Source organism: Xenopus tropicalis, chromosome 3, assembly GCF_000004195.4.
Source record: "Xenopus tropicalis strain Nigerian chromosome 3, UCB_Xtro_10.0, whole genome shotgun sequence".
Lineage (NCBI taxonomy): Eukaryota > Metazoa > Chordata > Amphibia > Anura > Pipidae > Xenopus > Xenopus tropicalis.
The window spans coordinates 117,381,034-117,401,346 of NC_030679.2; the positions used below are offsets into that span (position 1 = coordinate 117,381,034).

Genomic DNA, 20,313 nt, shown 5'->3' on the forward strand with positions numbered 1-20,313 from the left:
TGGAAGGGTTTAAATTTGTGCTGTAAGGGCTCTGGCACACGGGGAGATTAGTCGCCCGCGACAAATCTCCCTTGTCAAGGGCGACTAATCTCCCCGAACTACCAACCCACCGAACTACCATCCCACCGGCGAAAATGTAAGTCGCTGGTGGGATGGCACACGCTGCGCAGGCGATTTCGGCAAATCGCCCGTGACAAGGGAGATTTGACGCGGGCGACTAATCTCCCCGTGTGCCAGAGCCCTAAAAATATGCATGCAACTAAAGTTAGCCATACACCTCAACATGGGCTTGTTTGCTGAGATTGCCAGACAAAAGGATCTTTGGCTAATCTTTGCCCACATGCTGTACTAAATGATTCTTGTCCTGTTTGGCTCCCAAGGTAATAATTTTTCATAGGTTCATACTCTAGGTCAGTGATCCCCCAACCAGTGGCTCGGGGGCAACATGTTGTTCACCAACCCTTTGGATTTTGCTTTCAGTGCCCCCAAACCAGGTAGTTATTTTTGAATTCCTGACTTGGTGGCAAGTTTTGGTTGAATAAAAACAAGATTTACTACCAAATAAATCCTCCTGTAAGCTGATAATGTGCATAGAGACTACCTAATAGCCAATCATAGCCCTTATTTGGCGCCTCCATGATGCTTGTGTTGCTCTCCAAGTCTTTTTACGTTTGACTCATGAGTAAGGTTGGGGACCCCTGCTCTAGGTCATGTGTCCCCAGTTTCCATGTTATATGATGTTATATAATTTGATGCTGGTGCTCAGGCAATGAACTTATACAAATGAAGTTCAATCTACTGATATATATATATATCCACATGAAAAAATAGAGCACTCATGGGACTTACAGATGAGTGAAAACGTTTTTATTAATTTGTCAGCGTTTTGGTCCTGCTCAAGAAGAAAGGTCCTCTTAGCAGGAACAAAACGTTGAAAAACTAATAAAATATAAGATGTGAATATTCATTCCTCTTGTTGGATGCACCAGGGACATTTTCCCCTATATTGGGAGTGCGTTACAACCATTTATTTTATATATTTATATATATATATATATATATATATATATATATATATATACATATACACATGCAGATTTTCTTCTGACACCCGAACATGTATACTGTACTAGACTGCATTTCTCCGTCTCTCCAACTCAGGCTAACAGTAGCATTCATTACATGTGATGTTTTGATTGTTAGTAATTATAGATTGGTATATTATATTTAATAACAGTGACTAATGTTTGTATGAAAAAATCCTGAAAAGAAATTAAGGAATCTATAACACGCAGGATTGTCACATCAGGGATCCAATTACTATTATGATTAAAAAAAAATGATATATAGTTTTTATAATGTAAACTTGTGGGTTATAGGAGAAATAAAATTAACAAGATTTAATGGACTGAACGACCATTAATTGTAATTAATTAATTTATTAGTGTAGTTATTAGTATGTGATGAGAGAGGATTGTATTATTCTGCTTGAACTCCTCTCTGAAAGAAAAAGCATCATGGAGCCCTTGATTGAAATTGAAATCAGATCTTATTCCCATTCTTTTTTTTTTAATTTATCACTTATTTTGTACTGTAAAAAATCCTTGTTGATTGCATGAGATATTCATTAACACCTTGCAGAGGAACCCCAAGAATAAACTAGAACAAGCGCAAAACGGACACACAACTTAGCACAGATTGGGGCCATTCACCAACACACTTGTTTTCATAAGTGCTCCTAACAATTTAGGGACAGTGCCAGTAAGAGGCACCTAAAGATTACACCTCTCTTAATAAGAATTTGTTAATGTGTTTCATTAGAAACAAAATATATTCATTCTGAGGACAAAAGCTTCCCAATTAATATCATGAAGCCAGAGTTATAGTTCATAGTATTAGTAGGTGCAATTTTAGCATGGAATTAACAGGCTTCTTACGGGGGACATAACTACTGGTATTGGGTATGTCACCTGAAAACCCATTAACCACAAAATCCAGTACAGTACTCTTGCAACAGAAAGCAGTTTTTGTTTCTGTCCCTCTCTGTGCTGTTGGGTCTTTCTCTTAATACAGTGTAGCAGATGTCAGCCTTCCATTCATTGGAAAAATTAGAACCACCAGGTCAGGCAATAGAAATGGACAGACAGACTGCTTTCGGTATCAATTACATTAACAAATAACTTTAATTACACATTATCAGTGGTTTTAATGTATGTTAGATAGTTGCTCACAATTACATTTACATTTTATGGGTGATTTGCTTGGAAAACTGACCATGCACAGTAGGAATGCATTGAATCCAGGATTCGGTTCAGTATTCTGCCCTTTTCAGGCGGATTTGGCCGAATCCACACTCCTGGCTGTACCGAATCAAAATCCTTAAAATCACATGACTTCCCTATTGCACAACAAAGAAATGAGAATTGAAATGGACTGTATCGATGTCCACACAGCCTGGACTTCTAAAAATATCTCCAGGAATACATGAAGCTTATGCAGTAATTACAGTCTGTTCTGAATCCCTATACACATACATATCTGTTCCCTTTGGGGCTGCTAAAAGTTACTAGGATAGAGGGTCAGCTCTCCAAACAATGTGTTTCTTTACTGCTTTTCCTGTTCGCTTACGCTTGCCACATTTGAGCAAATATGCTCCAGGAACTATCACATCTCTCCATACTTTGTTTTTGTTTTTCTTCTTAATACTCTGTATTTTTTGGACTTGTATGGTGTATCAACAAAAAGCAAGTGGTGAACATGTAAAGAAAAGCAATTTTCCTCAGTGATGCACTCCCATAACTTCAGTGATTGTGGCTTGGCTGTTACAGCTTGCTCTGTTCTTTATACACTGCTATAGGATCGCTGTCTCAATTACTTCAGATTCATCTCTAGAGTAATTTTATGCTCCAACCCCTGTCTGTATAAAAGGTGTGACAAGAGTCTCATTGTTCCTGAGCTTAAATACTGCAGTTTTAGTTTGAAATAAATGTCTGTTCACCCAGCTGTGCTATCATATTACAGTCGATGCGTGCCGTCAGGTTCAGAAGCAGCGGCATCGATGCATATGGGACCTATAGAAGGGAAATAATTTGTAAAATAAAAATTGGCTTTCTGTAGGTATTCTGCTGAGGCTTTGTATTTTTACAAAGGAGGGGGCAGGGAGATAATGAGTCAATGATTTAAATGATCCAAGCTGCTAAACTAAATTTGTGCAATATAGAGTACAACTGTTGCAGCAAGTGGTCACCTGTTGTTCACACTTGCAACTTCGCAGCTACAACTTTTCAGTACAGGTATGAGTTCTTTTATCCAGAATGCTTGGGGCCTGGGGATTTCTTGATAAGGAATCTTTCTGTAATTTGGATCTCCTTATGTTAAGTCTGCTAAAAATCAAGTTAAATATGAAATGACCCAGTATGATTTTTTTGCCGCCAATATGGATTTATGCAGCTTAGTTAATTACTATCAAGTACAAGCTACTTTTTTATTTTTACAGGGAATAAGAATTATTTGCTTAAAAATGGGAGGTGGCCTTCCCGTAATTTGCAACTTGGGTTTCCAGATCCCAAACCTGGATCCCCAACTCAGGCAAATCTGATGGCCCGGATATGTTTATTGCAGTATTCTGTTTTATATTATTGCAAAAGCATGTTCAGTTTGGCTAATCTCCAGGACATGCCTGTGATCAGTAACGGAGATTGGAAGCTTAGCATCAGGATCTTTGCCTGATTTGTCTGCCCACATGATGGGCCGAATCAAGCTGATCTGGGCTGACCTCTGTGTCAACCATCAGATCATAATACAGGCCTATGCAGACTAGTCAGGAGAGACCAATATGGCCCTCTACCAACAGCACTGGAAACAATTTATAATGTTTCCTTAAAACCACATTTAAAACCAATATGCCAGAAATGAATAGATAATGACAAAATATCTTCCTTTTAACTGGAGCGCAGTTTCTATCTGCATCTCAGATGCCAAAGGTTTGCTGGTGTAAGCTGTTAATTGGCTTTAGCCTTCTCTCGGATTGAAGAGTTCCTTTAAATAAATGCAAGCCCCGGTGAACTCTCAGGAGGTTATTATCAAGCTAATGCACAATAAATAAACGCATAAAAAGTCACTTTGAGGTTAAAACAAAAATAGCTGTGATAGTGGATTGGTTGCTATGCTGGATGAGGATATCTTTCCAGTGCAAGAGAAGAATGCTGTGCTTAGTAAAAGGGGCAATATGAGCATCTCATTGCAGGTAGGAAGGAACGTGTGTGGGCATGTGTAATGTTTGTAAAACATGATAGGATTTGACAAAAAAAGGAATTATTATAGGCTAGGGGAGAACCATACAGGTAACAATTATATGGGATGCTGCTGCTCATCAGCAATAAATAGATTTCTAAACACCCTCACATAACTGAATGCAGCTGCTATGTCCGTACTGTAGTTGTTGAATGATAATGTTAAGCAGGTATAGGGAACCTGTAGGTCCTTGTCAGGCCAAATAATAATCTATGTGTCAGACAAAGTTTGGGAGCAAATCAAGTAAACATAAAGCAGTAAAAAAAGTTTTCCCATAGTCTGTTATGAGAGGTACTATAAATCAATTGCAGCACTGCTATCCTTCTTTACTGAGCACATTTAAGAGTTATGGGGATAGTGTCCCTTTAAAGAGCAAGTAAAGACACAGAAGATATTTCCCCTATATACATGTTGCATGGTATAGAGCTGCTGTACTGTACTAATGATATTGTGACTAAATGCTCTTACTCAGTGTGCTGCCCTACAGGTGAGCATGTTCTGGACATTCTCATGATGACATTATGATTGTTGTGGTAAGCCAAATGAACCTGAACGTGTACTCCATAAATGACGTAATCCCCATTTTGAAAATGCCAGATGCAAATTGCACCCGATTTATGCCAAAACGCAAGCACAATTGTGGTGGAGGGAGCAGATGTGATCATGCTGGAATTATGTCAAAAGGAATGCTGCACTGTGGGTAAAAACATGGTTATTTGCATCCAAACTTAAACTTTACATCTCTCCCCTAGAACTGCAGTGGAACAGCCCATGCAGCAACTTGTAAACAACGTACAATCATGTATATGAATGGTAACGCACTAAAGAAACCCTGTATTTGTCCTTTTGCTTACACATGAGCTCTTGTTGGTTTATAGGATATGGGGACATTATCCAGCACTATAGGTGGACACTATTTTTCAGTGCTGTGGTGCATTAGACCCTTTATTCGGCCTTCTAGTCAGTAAAATGGGTGTATCAACACTTTATAACCTGGATACCTTACTATCGGCCTTGACTAATGCCTAATTCCCTATAATGCCACGTGCAGATGGTGATGCTGGGAGCAAAGGGACATTCACCCCTAAACTGTCACCAGAGGGGTTACTTTTGTACAACAAGCAAACTAGATATCATATTGTATTATAGATTTGTTTTTATAATTATAGGGAGGTAGTGTAAAAGTATAAATCCTTGTACTGCAAGACAATATCATTAAAAGGGCATGCTTTGGAGTTACACATAGTTCTTTTTGTTCTGCTCAGTGAAAGAGTTCTTTGACGCTGTAAAGCCTGTAATCTCAGGTATAATATTGGTGCAATGAAAGACATCATGCAACTAATTCTTTCTCCCAGTCTCTGCAATAGCTCAGATAAAAGGTCTGGCTTTGATTCTGCACAGAAAATGGCAACTGAAATTACTAAAAAGACTGGTGCTTATGTGCTACTGACTGTACTTTATGTGGTGCTTATTAACTACTGTTTTTTTTGTTTTTTTTAAATGATGTTGATGGCAGTGGCACATGATGTGTTTGATTATGGTGATCCTTGTAGAACAGGTTCAAATGTGGTGGACTTCTGAGGGAAGACATTGCGCCCACCATAATGGATTTATGTACTGTTAGAAATTGTCTTGTGTTCCTGTGATGCAAGAAAGGAAGAGTATGCAGAAATAGTTCAGCTAGAGTAAAAAGCGAAAGTGGGAGAAAGGTTATTAGTGCATGTGCTCTGGGATGCCTCCTTCATCCTCTGCATATACCATTCTCTCATGTACTGTCATTTGGAAAAAAATAGGGAAATACTTGCAAATTAAGAAGCCACAAGTCACACTAGTTGCCATAGCTTGGCAACAAACTGGATGTTTTTAAAAGATGTGAAAAATCTGGGTGTGAAATAGGAGAGGGTCATTCTCTGGAGAACACTCCTCTTGCAAATACTCTTGGTCTAAAGGGGAACCTTTGCTATGATAACAATCCACTAAACTGTAGTAGATGTCTAATAAATCTGTTTTACACATTTTTATATTTTTTGGTCTTACAGTTGTTTTTATATTTAAAGGGGATGTTGCCCTTTGGACAAGAAAGTGAATAGCCCATGAAATTATAAACATTTTTCCAACTGATTTTTTTAAAATGAAGCTTTATCAAGATATGAAGCTTTACCTAGATATTTAGCTCTGCAGTTCCTCTTCTCCAGTCCTGAATGAAGCTCTTATTCCCCATCCAGCTTGGTTTCCTGCTTGCAGATTGCCAAAAAACCCCAAAGCTATTGTGCATGCACCTTCCTACATTACATATCAGTGATCCAGTTGGCTTGCACACTTCAACCAACCAGATCAATGACATGCATATTAAAATGGCATACGCAGTAGTACTGGATCCCAATCTTACTATGTATTCATTCTGTTGGAAGGAACCACTGCCACAAGCTGGGGGTCAGTGACCCCACAGCTAGGGGAAATCTGAGATTTTTTCAGGACTGGCAAAGAGGAGGTGCAGAGCTAAAAATCTTGCTATCTCTTTATTTTTTCAAGAAAAAACAAAAAAAACATCAATTAAAAAATCTAATGGCATGGGCTGTTCACTGTTTAACTATATAAAGAAGTAAAAAGTTGTATTAGAAGTATAAGCATTCACTGGCGTGAAGCTGATTTTTTTTTTTTTTAACAACAGCAGAAATCTATGTACATGTAATCTAGGGACCTTTATATTCTAAGTGTAAATATTTTTTTAAGTGCACTAAAAAGAATAAAATGCATTTTATTTATAGAAGGTGTATCATAGTAAGCACTGGTAAATAAACACAGCACAGGGCCACTGGTGTTAGTGTCCCTGCCAGCTTCCTCTTACAAAGAAGATAGGGCCCTGTCTGCACCATTGGTATGTCTACCCCGAAAGTATATTACAGATGGAATAATTAGTGTTGCTCAGTTTGTGTAATGTGTTCCTTTTAGTATGGATTGTATCAGGAAGGCCCTGGCTCCACACAACCAACAGAAGGGAGCAGATGTGGGGGGTAGGAATGGCGTGTCTCCGGCCAAAGCCTGCATTTCCTCATTCCGCTCAGTTGACTTATGATAATTTGCCCAGAAAACTAGGTGCTTCGATACTCCGCTGGCTCCAGGCACAACAGTGATGAAGTGTCTGCTTTTTCTGGAATAATTTTCAGATACGTAAACTGTCACATTTTTCTTTTTCCCCCTTTCGTGGCCTTTTGATTCGTTTCAGTAAGGAAGCAAAAGTAAATGTGTCATTTTTCTTTCCATTTGGAACGTTTAACAGAGTAATCTTTACTAAGGTCTAGCTGAGTATTTCTATGGTGTACTGTCAGCAGTCTCTCAGTAAGGGAGATGTATAGAGAAGTATAGATTACATAGCCCCACAATAAATCAGCCAGTGATCAAGGTTACAAAATCAGTAAGATGAGTGTAAGGAGGAGGTACCACTCAGTACTAACTGGTATTTACCTGTAGTACTTTGTGCAACACAGGTATAATTAGTATGAGGATGCAGAAACATACTGACAGGTTCATTGGCTACTGATGAAATTTACCGTAGTTATTTGTGGGAATGTGGAAGGAATGGTTGTAAGTGTCTGTGTTATCATGTAGGCACTTTATCAAATTAAAAAGATAAAATAGTAAAGTGATTCCTTTTTGATATATTAATGGAAGGGTTCTGCAGAAATAGTATGAGGCAGCGCTCAGCAGTCACTTGCTGCATAAAGCAGTTCTGGCAGGGAAAGGTCTCTTGCACACTGAATGGAACCTTTGTTATTCTAAGCAGCGGAATGCTGGGGTTTGCCTGGCCTGGATGTAGGTGTATGTTTGGTTTGTGGCAGTATTTTGGAGGTTTCAGAGCCTCAGAATTTGCATCTTCACTCCCCCCTTCCTTTTTTAATAACAAAGACTAGTGCTCATATTTTTCTCCTTTTGGGTTACTGAGCAAGATGTGTGGGCGTTTTAAACAGTCTCTTTATTTAACGTTTGTTTATTGCCTGCTGATTTATTTAGTTTTGTTTGCTGCACTAAAACAATGGATGTACAACAACCCGCTATCCCACAGCTACAGTCCCTTCCAAGAGGCTATTATCCCCCCACTGCTACTATAGGCACCATCACTCCCTACTATACCTGCTATCCCACAGCCACAGTCCCTTCCCAGAGGCTATTATACCCACTGTTACTATAGGCACCATCTCCCCCTACTATACCTGCTATCCCACAGCCACCGTCCCTTCCCAGAGGCTATTATTCCCACTGCTACTATAGGCACCATTTCCCCCTACTATACCTGCTATCCCACAGCCACAGTCCCTTCCCAGAGGCTATTATCCCCCCCACTGCTACTATAGGCACAATCTCTCCTTACTATACCTGCTATGCCACAGCCAAAGTCCCTTCCCAGAAGCCATTATCCCCCCACTGTTACTATAGGCACCATCTCTTCCTGCTATACCTGTTATCCCACAGTCCCTTCCCAGAGGCTATTATCCCCACTGCTACTATAGGCTCCATCTCTCCCTACTATACCTGCTATCCCACAACCACAGTCCCTTCCCAGAGGCTATTATCCCCACTGCTACTATAGGCACCATCTCTCCCTACTATACCTGCTATCCCACAGCCACAGTCCCTTCCCAGAGGCTATTATCCCACTGCTACTATAGGCACCATCTCTCCCTACTATACCTGCTATCCCACAGCCATAGTCCCTTCCCAGAGACTATTATCCCCACTGCTACTATAGGCTCCATCTCTCCCTACTATACCTGCTATCCCACAGCCACAGTCCCTTCCCAGAGGCTATTATCCCACTGCTACTATAGGCACCATCTCTCCCTACTATACCTGCTACCCCACAGCCACAGTCCCTTCCCAGAGGCTATTATCCCCACTGCTACTATAGGCTCCATCTCTCCCTACTATACCTGCTATCCCACAGCCACAGTCCCTTCCCAGAGGCTATTATCCCACTGCTACTATAGGCACCATCTCTCCCTACTATACCTGCTATCCCACAGCCATAGTCCCTTCCCAGAGACTATTATCCCACTGCTACTATAGGCACCATCTCTCCCTACTATAGATGTTGTCCCACAGCCAATAGACCCTTTCCATATCCTGTTGTCACTCAGTCGGTGCTCTGCTGAGTGCTCAGGGTATAAATCACACACTTGTTCATGACACTGGGGTGTCCGTTTTTTTGCCAATGATAAAACATGAGGCAAAAAACAAACTTTGCGCACTTGCGTGTGGCTTTTCCCAGAAGATGCCAAGTGGCACCTTCAGGGACTTTGCTCATATACCCAGTCACCTCAGAGGACCAGGAAATGCGCTAAAGGAGCTGCAGCTGATTTATCACATTCCAAGCTTCAACACATGCTCTGTGCATCTTCACCCACAACTATTTGTAGGCCACAGGCAGCAGCCATTCCTGCCCAGCACTTAGACTGAGATCACTGTCAGGATTGAACCATTTTGATTGTAAAAGCAGAGAGTGAAGGAGATTAGTTTGGTAATGTAGCAATTTGATATGAGGCCTGTTTAAGTGATCGCATGCCACACGTGGGGAGTGTTCAGACAGCTGTGGGACTCAAGCCCCAGAACAATTTCACTTGTAAAACAATACTCCTGAGCTATTTAGTCAATTCTCTGACTAATATTACCCATTAATAATGGCACTGTACTGGCAGACTCCCTACAGGCACAAGTCTAAAATGAAATATATGATTTGGTAGCAACATTAAATCTTGTTATCTGAATGAGATTATCTTTTTCCAATGACAAAAAAAATGCATCTGATTTACTTTTGGACCTTTTTACCTTTACAAAATACACCAATATTGGCAATATTGGAGCAGTGGGAGTGCCCAAAATCTAGGAGGATATTAGGATGGAAGCAGCCAGTCACAGCTCTGTCATTATAATGTAAGTGAGTTACTTTTTAAATTACAATACTAATTGGAGCAATTGTATTAAACTGATATGGGTAATTTTGGTACTTTAGAGCGCTTTTTTATGTTCTGTTCATCGTGTGGTTTTATGTATTGCTTTGCACACCTTCTTAGCTTCCTGGCCACATGTATGCAGAATATTAACAGCAAGGAACATATTAACCATTGCAGCTCATGTGCATTCCTGACTCTACAACAGTGATCCCCAACCAGTGGCTCTTGTGCAACATGTTGCTCAACAACCCCTTGAATATTGCACCCAGTGGCCTTAAAGCAAGTGCTTATTTTTTAATACTTGGCTTGGAGGCAAGTCTTGGTTGCTTCCAGTCTATATAGGGGCTATCAAATAGCCAATAACAGTCCTTACTTGGCACCAGGAACATGTTTTAAGCTTGTGTTGCTCCCCAAGTCTTTTTACATTTGAATGTGGCTCATGAGGTTAAAAGGTTGGGGACCCCTGCTCTACAACAACACATACAACAGGTACAACAACAAATTTGTTTGCTAGGGTAATAAAGATAACAACATATTACAGGTCATCCACAATACTTGGGACCTGGGGTTTGTTCCTTAATTTGGAGCACCATGCTCCAAATTATACTACTATTATGCTGAAAAAGCAAATATGTAAATAATGAAGATGTTTACATAAGACTATGGGAAATGGCAATTCTATATGTCAGCTAATGGAATCCTAGATAATAGGATTTGACAGTTTGGTCAAGCTTCTGTCAGGCTTATTTATCAACACTATACAATAGAAGGGTGCATCAGACATACACATTACATATAGATACCAACTGAGACATGAGGTATGAAGGACCCTGCTTATATTACAGCTAGCAATTCAGAAAGCATAAAAAGTTAGCATAATTGGAGATACCATATCCTAATAGAATAAGTGCATTTTAAAGTAGAATTCTTCACTACATATGTAAGGCTGGGTTTATGGTACTCTATTGTGTTGATTATTAGCTTATAAATGGTTGTTTAGAGAGGCCCTTAGAAATCTGTGCTTTTAGAGAATTTGTCTGACACATTTGTCCCTAGTTGGCAAGCCTGGGGCACTTGGGATAAGATGCAGGCATGTGCTAGAACCCAGAACATAAAGCAGAGCTTAGTGACAGGATTGCTTTCATTTCCCTGGGGCATAGGGGTTAAAATCCACATTTTTATTCCCCTCTCACCCAGACTCAGGATGCAACTGTTTATACTAAATAAATATATAACAAGCATCTATAATTGACAGTCAGGGTAACAAATATAATACCTTTTATTTTAACTTATTGTGCAGTTGGCTAGATGTTACATAATTGTAATGGTTCGTTTGTTTTGCTTTGTTAAACTGAGAAGATTGTGGTTCTAAATCTCATACAGATTTAAAAAATTGATGGAAAGAAACCTTGTGGTACTTTTTCCATGATTTTAGAAATTAGTAGAGATCAGGTCTGGCCTGGGATTCAAATAGGCCCTGGTATTTCAAGTACACAGAGGCCCAAACAGCCCCCCCACAAGTCCAATAAATAGTGACTGTCTGTGGCATCTTACAGCAGCCCCTCTGGCATTTGGCAGAATCCATAGATTGTCATTCTAGGCCTGGTGGAGATTTTGGACTGGGCCCATATTTCCCTCCCTTATAATGCCATTAATATGGTCATTTTTTCCTAGTGATGTTAGATACATGATCCTATCTGTAGCATTTATTAGGGCAGTGATTGTTGACCTTTTTTCTCAGGGGAACCAAATTATGTTGCAGAATCGGCTTTTATGACCCAGAAATTGCTTTAGAACAATTTACTTTCTTTTAATCAAAGTTTAATTATAGGAAAAAACTTTACATATTTTAGTAGGATCATGGAGACACAACCTAAATGGCATCTAAACAGAATTGTTGTATTAAGTATTCTTTTACGAGAATAAGTCAGTGTTTTCCCTTAAAGCATATATGTTTAAGAGCTCTAATAGCTTAGTCTTTAACTTACTGGTCCCAACCCAAAAAATGGGTCCTATTCTGCTTAGGGTTGGCCCCCTTGGTTGGCTCATAGGCCTGTGACTAAGTGCCCTGCGGAGGCACAAAACATGTAAGGCTTTTCTTTTGATATGTTTGGGATACTTTGTCCCTAAATAAAACTTTTTATTGCACTTTTCAACTTATATGGTACAGTTTTAGTGCCAGCCAAGAATTACATTTTTTTTCAAAGAGCTGCAGAAAAGGGCCACCAGATTGGTTGGTGCTGTATATGACTGACAAAGTGTTATATGTACAAAGCATTGTATGAATCATTGTGATAGTGTGTAATCTTATTCTGGGTTTGGGGGCACTGTTATCCATACAGTGCATACATCCTGGTGCAGATTCCGATCGAGATCTGGGCTATTTCAGGCCAGATATCGGTCGGGCAGGCCCGTCGGGAGTGTCCAAGGGACCGATATCAGCAGCTACTATCGGGCCGTATATGGGGACCTTTATAAATCCACACACTGTAAGAATGTGTTCCATTATAGTGATTCACAGTTTTTTTTTTGTCTATCACTTATCAAGAGAATGCTTCAGTGATCAGCTTTTCTTACACACACTCACAAGGATTTCTTGGACAGCCTATGCTAATACTGTTATTATTGTTTTGCTAAGTTTCTTAATGCTGAATGCTGGCACTGTCCCTCCCTTAACATTTCCATGGCTAGTTGTAGGGTATATATTTCTTTACATACTAGTCAGGCCTGTGACCAGTTCTCTCATTTTACTTAAAATGAAAAATGAGCGCAAGCTAACACTGGATTGGCTTCAGTGGAGCAGCTGTGGCATTTTTGCACCCCTTAGGACCCACCTAACACAGTATTTGTGCCCCTGGAGTTTCAGTTCAGATTGTGCAAAGCTAGGGGGAGTCCAAGGGAACAGCCAAGTGCTTTCCATTTCCTGCATCTGTTATGTACACTGTGAATGAAGTTAAGGGCAGGGGCACACAGGGAGATTGTCGCGGGCGACTAATCTCCCTGCAATGCCATCCCACCGGCTAGAATGTAAATCGCCAGTGGGATGGCATATGGGGTGTCGACGAAGTTGCCTTGAGAGGAAACTCAATGTCATCCCACCAGCGATTTACATTCTGGTGGGATGGCATTGCGGGGAGCTTAGCTGCCCGCGACAATGAAGATTTGTCTAATCTCCCCGTGTGTCACTGCCCCAAGGGTTTGAATGCTTTAGCAAGGTTCTGCATTTCTAACTTGCAAAGTTTGTATAGTGTGAATGTTACAAAATTCCATTACATGCAATAATGCTTCAGCTTATGTTTTTGGCTTACTAGTGATTTGACCGGATGATCTGGTGAATTTAGCAATTGCATATACACCTTCCTTGCTAGGTTTTGTGAGTAAAGGTGCAATTTACAGATTCCTGTGGTTAGCCTGTGAAGAAACAAGAGCAGGTTCACTGGACAAAATTGTCTTAACTTGAACAGAGAGCGCTCAAAACATCTGCACGTGAGGAGGAAACCTCAGGCATTTTGAAATTTCTGAGCTCTATGAAAGGGTCCGTGCTAGTAAGTTCTATATTTATCCATAACAGCAGCACAGACACTTGTTTCACTGACATTAGAAATGTGTATAGGGGGTGCAAACAAAAAACTTTGGTACCCTTGCTTTGCATGGCCCCAGCAGAACTTTACTTGGGCTGCAGCATTATGTTAACATTATTTTCAGCTTAAGATACACCGTAGTTACAATAAAATTTCAGTGAGTAATCATTATGAACAAGCATACAGTGCTCGTTGTGTAAAAATATTTGTGGAGAGATTACCATGTCTGCCTGGCATTCTTAATGGAAGTTTTTTTTTTTTTTTGCTTAAGTAGAAAGGAAACATTTTCTGATGATGAATCCTTTCAACAAACCTGCATCCTCTGTGCAAATCCTTCCACCTCGCCGCATGTAAGCAGAACAGCCAACGCGCTTTGCACAAGGTAGCCCTGACTAATGAAAAGGCAAATACAGACCTAGAATCAATAAGTATATGGAAATGGCTTTAAAAAGAATCAAAGTTGAAATTAATAGGACTTCTTATTGCAATGCTTTGTACTTTTGTATTTAAAGTTGCTGTGACATAGATATTTGCATACTTTTGTATCTTCATACCTGTTTACTAAAAAATGTAAACATTAATTATATCCAATAGGATTGTTTTTCCTCCAAGGATTAATTATAGTTGGGATCAAGTACAAGGGACTGTTTTATTACTACAGAAAAAAAGAAAATAATTTCTAAAATATTGAATTATTTGATTAAACTTGACTCTGTGGTATATGACCTTCCTATAATTCAGAGCTTTCTGGATAACAGATCTCATATCTGCATATTAAAATGTATACTGGCCCTTTAACAGGACTAGAACTTTTTCTAAACAAATTCAGTCTATTTAATCACTGACAGCCTGTTTGCCCCAACGCTCTAAACTTTAATTAATCTCCTCTTAGGAGAACTTATACCTAAAAAAAAAGATGTTGGTTAGAAATGCAGTGTTTTATAAACTGAATTTACAGTACCAGCACAGAGGTGCCACAGTTCTATAACAGTATTGATTCAGGCCTTTCAGTTTGTCTGCTGCAGCTCCCCATCTTGGATCTTGTTTCGCCATCTTTTGAATGTCTGTGGCACTACACATGCTCAGTATGCTCTGGGCTGCTGTTGAGAAGCTAAGCATCGGGATCAACATAAATCCTTTAAACATGAGCAGAGAGTTAACATCTGGCATAGAATTATTAATTGATTGTGATGCTGAATGTGCTGTTTTCTATACTGCCTTGTAATGTGAATCTGAGTTAATTATTTCATTTTGTATTATATATATGTATATATATATATATATATATATATATATAAACACATAGGCTGACAGCACTCACAGGAATTTTACGCAGGAGTCAAATCTTCACTTTATTTCTCTCAAAAATTTTGACTCCTGCGTAAAATTCCAGTGAGTGCTGTCACCCTATGTGTTTTTATGTCCAATTTACTGCACCCAGGTAGTATCCGAGTTTTGTGGTGTGCAGCTTCCTGGCTATCTACATATATATATATATATATATATATATATATATATATATATATATAAGCAAAAGAGTACCGCACACGTAGGGACTTTATGAAAAAACAAAAAAGGTTTATTGAAAGAGATCCGACGTTTCGAGCGCCAAACTGTGCTCTTCCCTGAGGAAGAGCACAGTTTGGTGCTCGAAACGTCGGATCTCTTTAAATAAACCTTTTTTGTTTTTTCATAAAGTCCCTACGTGTGCGGTACTCTTTTTGCTTATTGGAATTTTGTTTGACCAGCACCGAGGGCATTTGTTTGCCTGAAGGGTGTGCTCCTCTCTGTTCTTGTATATATATATATATATATATATATATATATATATATATATATATACAGTGGAGGAAATAATTATTTGACCCCTCACTGATTTTGTAAGTTTGTCCAATGACAAAGAAATGAAAAGTCTCAGAACAGTATCATTTCAATGGTAGGTTTATTTTAACAGTGGCAGATAGCACATCAAAAGGAAAATCGAAAAAATAACTTTAAATAAAAGATAGCAACTGATTTGCATTTCATTGAGTGAAATAAGTTTTTGAACCCCTACCAACCACTAAGAGTTCTGGCTCCCACAGAGGGGTTAGACACTTCTACTCAATTAGTCAACCTCATTAAGGACACCTGTCTTAACTAGTCACCTGTATAAAAGACACCTGTCCACAGAATCAATCAATCAAGCAGACTCCAAACTCTCCAACATGGGAAAGACCAAAGAGCTGTCCAAGGATGTCAGAGACAAAATTGTAGACCTGCACAAGGCTGGAATGGGCTACAAAACCATTAGCAAGAAGCTGGGAGAGAAGGTGACAACTGTTGGTGCGATTGTTCGAAAATGGAAGGAGCACAAAATGACTATCAATCGACCTCGCTCTGGGGCTCCACGCAAGATCTCACCTTGTGGGGTGTCAATGATTCTGAGAAAGGTGAAAAAGCATCCTAGAACTACACGGGAGGAGTTAGTTAATGACCTCAAATTAGCAGGGACCACAGTCACCAAGAAAACCATTGGAAACACATTACACCGCAATGGATTAAAATCCTGCAGGGCTCGCAAGGTCCCCCTGCTCAAGAAGGCACATGTGCAGGCCCGTCTGAAGTTTGCCAATGAACACCTGAATGATTCTGTGAGTGACTGGGAGAAGGTGCTGTGGTCTGATGAGACCAAAATAGAGCTCTTTGGCATTAACTCAACTCGCTGTGTTTGGAGGAAGAAAAATGCTGCCTATGACCCCCAAAACACCGTCCCCACCGTCAAGCATGGGGGTGGAAACATTTTGCTTTGGGGGTGTTTTTCTGCTAAGGGCACAGGACAACTTATTCGCATTAACGGGAAAATGGACGGAGCCATGTATCGTGAAATCCTGAACGACAACCTCCTTCCCTCTGCCAGGAAACTGAAAATGGGTCGTGGATGGGTGTTCCAGCACGACAATGACCCAAAACATACAGCAAAGGCAACAAAGGAGTGGCTCAAGAAGAAGCACATTAAGGTCATGGAGTGGCCTAGTCAGTCTCCGGACCTTAATCCAATAGAAAACCTATGGAGGGAGCTCAAGCTCAGAGTTGCACAGAGACAGCCTCGAAACCTTAGGGATTTAGAGATGATCTGCAAAGAGGAGTGGACCAACATTCCTCCTAAAATGTGCGCAAACTTGGTCATCAATTACAAGAAACGTTTGACCTCTGTGCTTGCAAACAAGGGTTTTTCCACTAAGTATTAAGTCTTTTTTTGTTAGAGGGTTCAAAAACTTATTTCACTCAATGAAATGCAAATCAGTTGCTATCTTTTATTTAAAGTTATTTTTTCGATTTTCCTTTTGATGTGCTATCTGCCACTGTTAAAATAAACCTACCATTGAAATGATACTGTTCTGAGACTTTTCATTTCTTTGTCATTGGACAAACTTACAAAATCAGTGAGGGGTCAAATAATTATTTCCTCCACTGTATATATATATATTCCATATTGTGAGTTTGTCCCTAAGGTCAGGAAACTTAGTTGTGAATCTGGGCTGCTGCTGGTGGGCGTTATGAATGCGCATATCTTCACTGCTGTATTGCTATGTTGGCCTTGGGCTGGCACAGAAACCCCACACATAAAGTACAGCATGTCTAGCCTGATTCTTTGTTCAGCTTTAGTTCTCCTTTAAAACTATAGGTGCATTTCCTTATGTGTAAACCTACCAGCAGGATATTTTTGAATATGCAACACATTTTTCAAGGTATGATTTGCATTGCAGCAAATAAGATACCTTTATCGTAATGTTTTTAATTGAATGACTAGGCTCAGTTTCATGGAGTGTCCTGTAGTATAGCTCACATATCTGTTGTCTAGAATGATGTCTTTGCCCTTAAGAATGGTCCCTTGTTTTTGGCTGCCAGGTTTGTGTTGCTATTGTGTGTGCTGAATGCAGATTCCGTGGGGGCAGACCGAGACGCTGGGCCTCATGCTAGAATGTGTATCTCCCAGAGAGGGAGGTGTGATTGCTCATTTCCTGTGTTTAGAGAACCCTGTTGTTTTTTGTGGCTGATTCTGAGGCTTGTGTGGGTGTTAGTAACCAAAGGCTTACTCAGGGGAACTCTCTGTAACCTCCTCATATACACAGGATAAACTTCCAGCACACTTTCATTCATACGTGGGTTGTGGAATACTCCAGCCATTGTCAGCTTTTTCCATTTTACCCATTAGCTATTTTGATTTAATATCTAATATATTTTCCCTGTAACACCGTACAGTATTCAGAGGCTGTTATTGCGTACTGGCAGCAAAGTAGTACAGTAATGTAGAAGCTTGCGTGGAGTTTGCCAATTCACCAAAACAGAAGCTACCTTGAGTACTTATTGGTGAATGGAATGCAGGTTGCAGCACCTGGAATCTAGCTGGAAATCTAAGGGAAAACACACAGCTGAATGCAGTATGAATGGTGTAAAAAAAGGCAGATGAGAAAGAAATGAGCAATAAGGGGCGGACTCTTGTACTTGTTTCCCCCGGGATTAAATATGACCCCTACATACAGGGGGCGTTAAAGGAAAACTATACCCCCAGAATGATAGTTTATATCATATTAAGTTGCTATTAAAGAATCTTACCAAATATATATATATATATATATATATAATCTGTAAATAATTCCTCTTTACATCCTTTCCCTTGAGCCACCATTTAGTGATGGGCTGTGTGCTCCCTCAGAGATCACCTGACAGAAAATAATGCAGCTCTAACTGTAACAGGAAGTAGTGTGGGAGCAAATGATGGAACTTTGTCCATTAATTGGTTGATGTGACCTAACATGTTTGTGTGCCCTTCTTTGTTTGTGTGCACTGTGAATCATATAATCCCGGGGGGCAATCAAAATGGTAATTTTTTATTTAGGATTAACCTGTGTCACATACTACTAAAAAGTATATTTTTATGAAAATGTTTTATTTAGATGAAGCAGGGTTTTACATATGAGCTGTTCTTATAGAGATCTGCAATGTTCAGGGTTATAGTTTTCCTTTAATTGGCTTCTGCCCAAATGTTCCATAGTAAGTGTTTATGTGGCAGGGGCAGTTGTTAATCTATTGGTGCTTTAGCTTTGATTAAAGGTTTAAAATGTATAGGTGTAGCTCACTTAAGTATGTTATAGAACATCTAAGTTTTTTAACTGGTCTTCATTTTTTTATAATTTTAATTATTTTTCATACTCTTCTGTCTTTTTTAACCTTTCAAAAAAAAAAAAAAAAAATCTATTGCTCTGTGAGGCTACATTGTTATTATTGTGGTTACTTTGTATCACTTATCTTTCTCTTTATCTCTTAAATATATTCCAGTCATTTAAGGTCCCCATACACGGACCGATTCGGCAGCTAATCGGCCGTGTATGGGCACTACCGACAGGCTTGTCCGACCGATATCTGGCCTGAAATTGGCCAGATCTCGATCGGGCAGGTTAAAAAATCTAGTCAGATTGGGGACCGGATCGGCTCGTTGATGCGGTCCCCAGACCGACTTTGCCTATACCCGCTGTAATAATTCGATATTTCGAATTCGATCGAATTAGCCTGGATTCTCCCAATATTGTCCACCCGTAGGTGGGGGATATCGGGAGAGGTGTATGGGCACCTTTATTTAAACCACTGCCTGAGTAAGCTGGGCCCTAGAAACCAGATAGGTGCTGAACAAAAACCTAACCATAACTCAAAACCCCCCAAAAATTGCCAGCTGTCTTAGAGTATTTTAATAAAAGTGAATTTAAAGGTGAAAATGACTTTATGTCTGACTTCTCTGCAACTGAGCAGAACATCCCTATAGCCTCACTTGTGACCCCACACTGCTGTTGGCTTCCTTTAGTGGGGCACATTTGGGGCATTTGGTCAGTCTGTTTTTCCCCTCTGCTTTGCTGCAATCACGCAACAGTTTGTTCAGTCAACCAGCTTTTTTTTAGGGGCCCACACACAATCCATGTGGCCAGCATATTTATGTAATGTCATAACAAGCCAGTCCCTTTTCTTCTAGAATTTATCTCCTCTTACATACCAATTTCTGCAATCGTTCACTAAGCACCACAGCATTTCTATGCTTCATCATTAGGCTATCAGAGTGCTCCAGCCATTGTAGCAGAAGAATGTTAAACAGGAGACAGCAATACTATAAACATTTAGACTGTATGCAATGATGATTTTCTTTTTCCCATAACCTTGATGTCCCATTAACCCTCCTGATATTTTGCTGATGATTAATCCATGCACATAGCACTGCAGCCTTCCTTAGTTTTTGTGAATTCAGTGTAGGGTCTTAAATGACACTAACACTTTCCCTGGCAGCCTAAGAAATTCCTTTATTCTAAGTACAGAGCAAGATCGTTCCATTTTATTTGGTGCCCTTGGCTTATTAGATTGCATACCAAGCCACAACTGAAGGGAGCGATTTTAAGAATTTCTGTTATACCTCTTACTGCGTGGGTTATTTTATTAGTTTTCATTATTATTCTTTATATAGC

At 39.8% G+C, this 20,313-nt stretch overlaps 1 protein-coding gene across 2 annotated transcripts in view; it reads left to right on the forward strand.

Annotated features, from left to right (window-relative positions):
• The window catches only part of smad3 (SMAD family member 3), a 61,033-nt gene that overhangs the window by 15,068 nt on the left and 25,652 nt on the right, over positions 1–20,313 (forward strand). Inside the window, exon 2 of one of the 2 annotated variants that reach the window (XM_018092042.2) lies at positions 14,097–14,204. Coding sequence (XP_017947531.1) covers positions 14,097–14,204 — 108 coding nt within the window. 2 annotated transcript variants of the gene reach the window in all.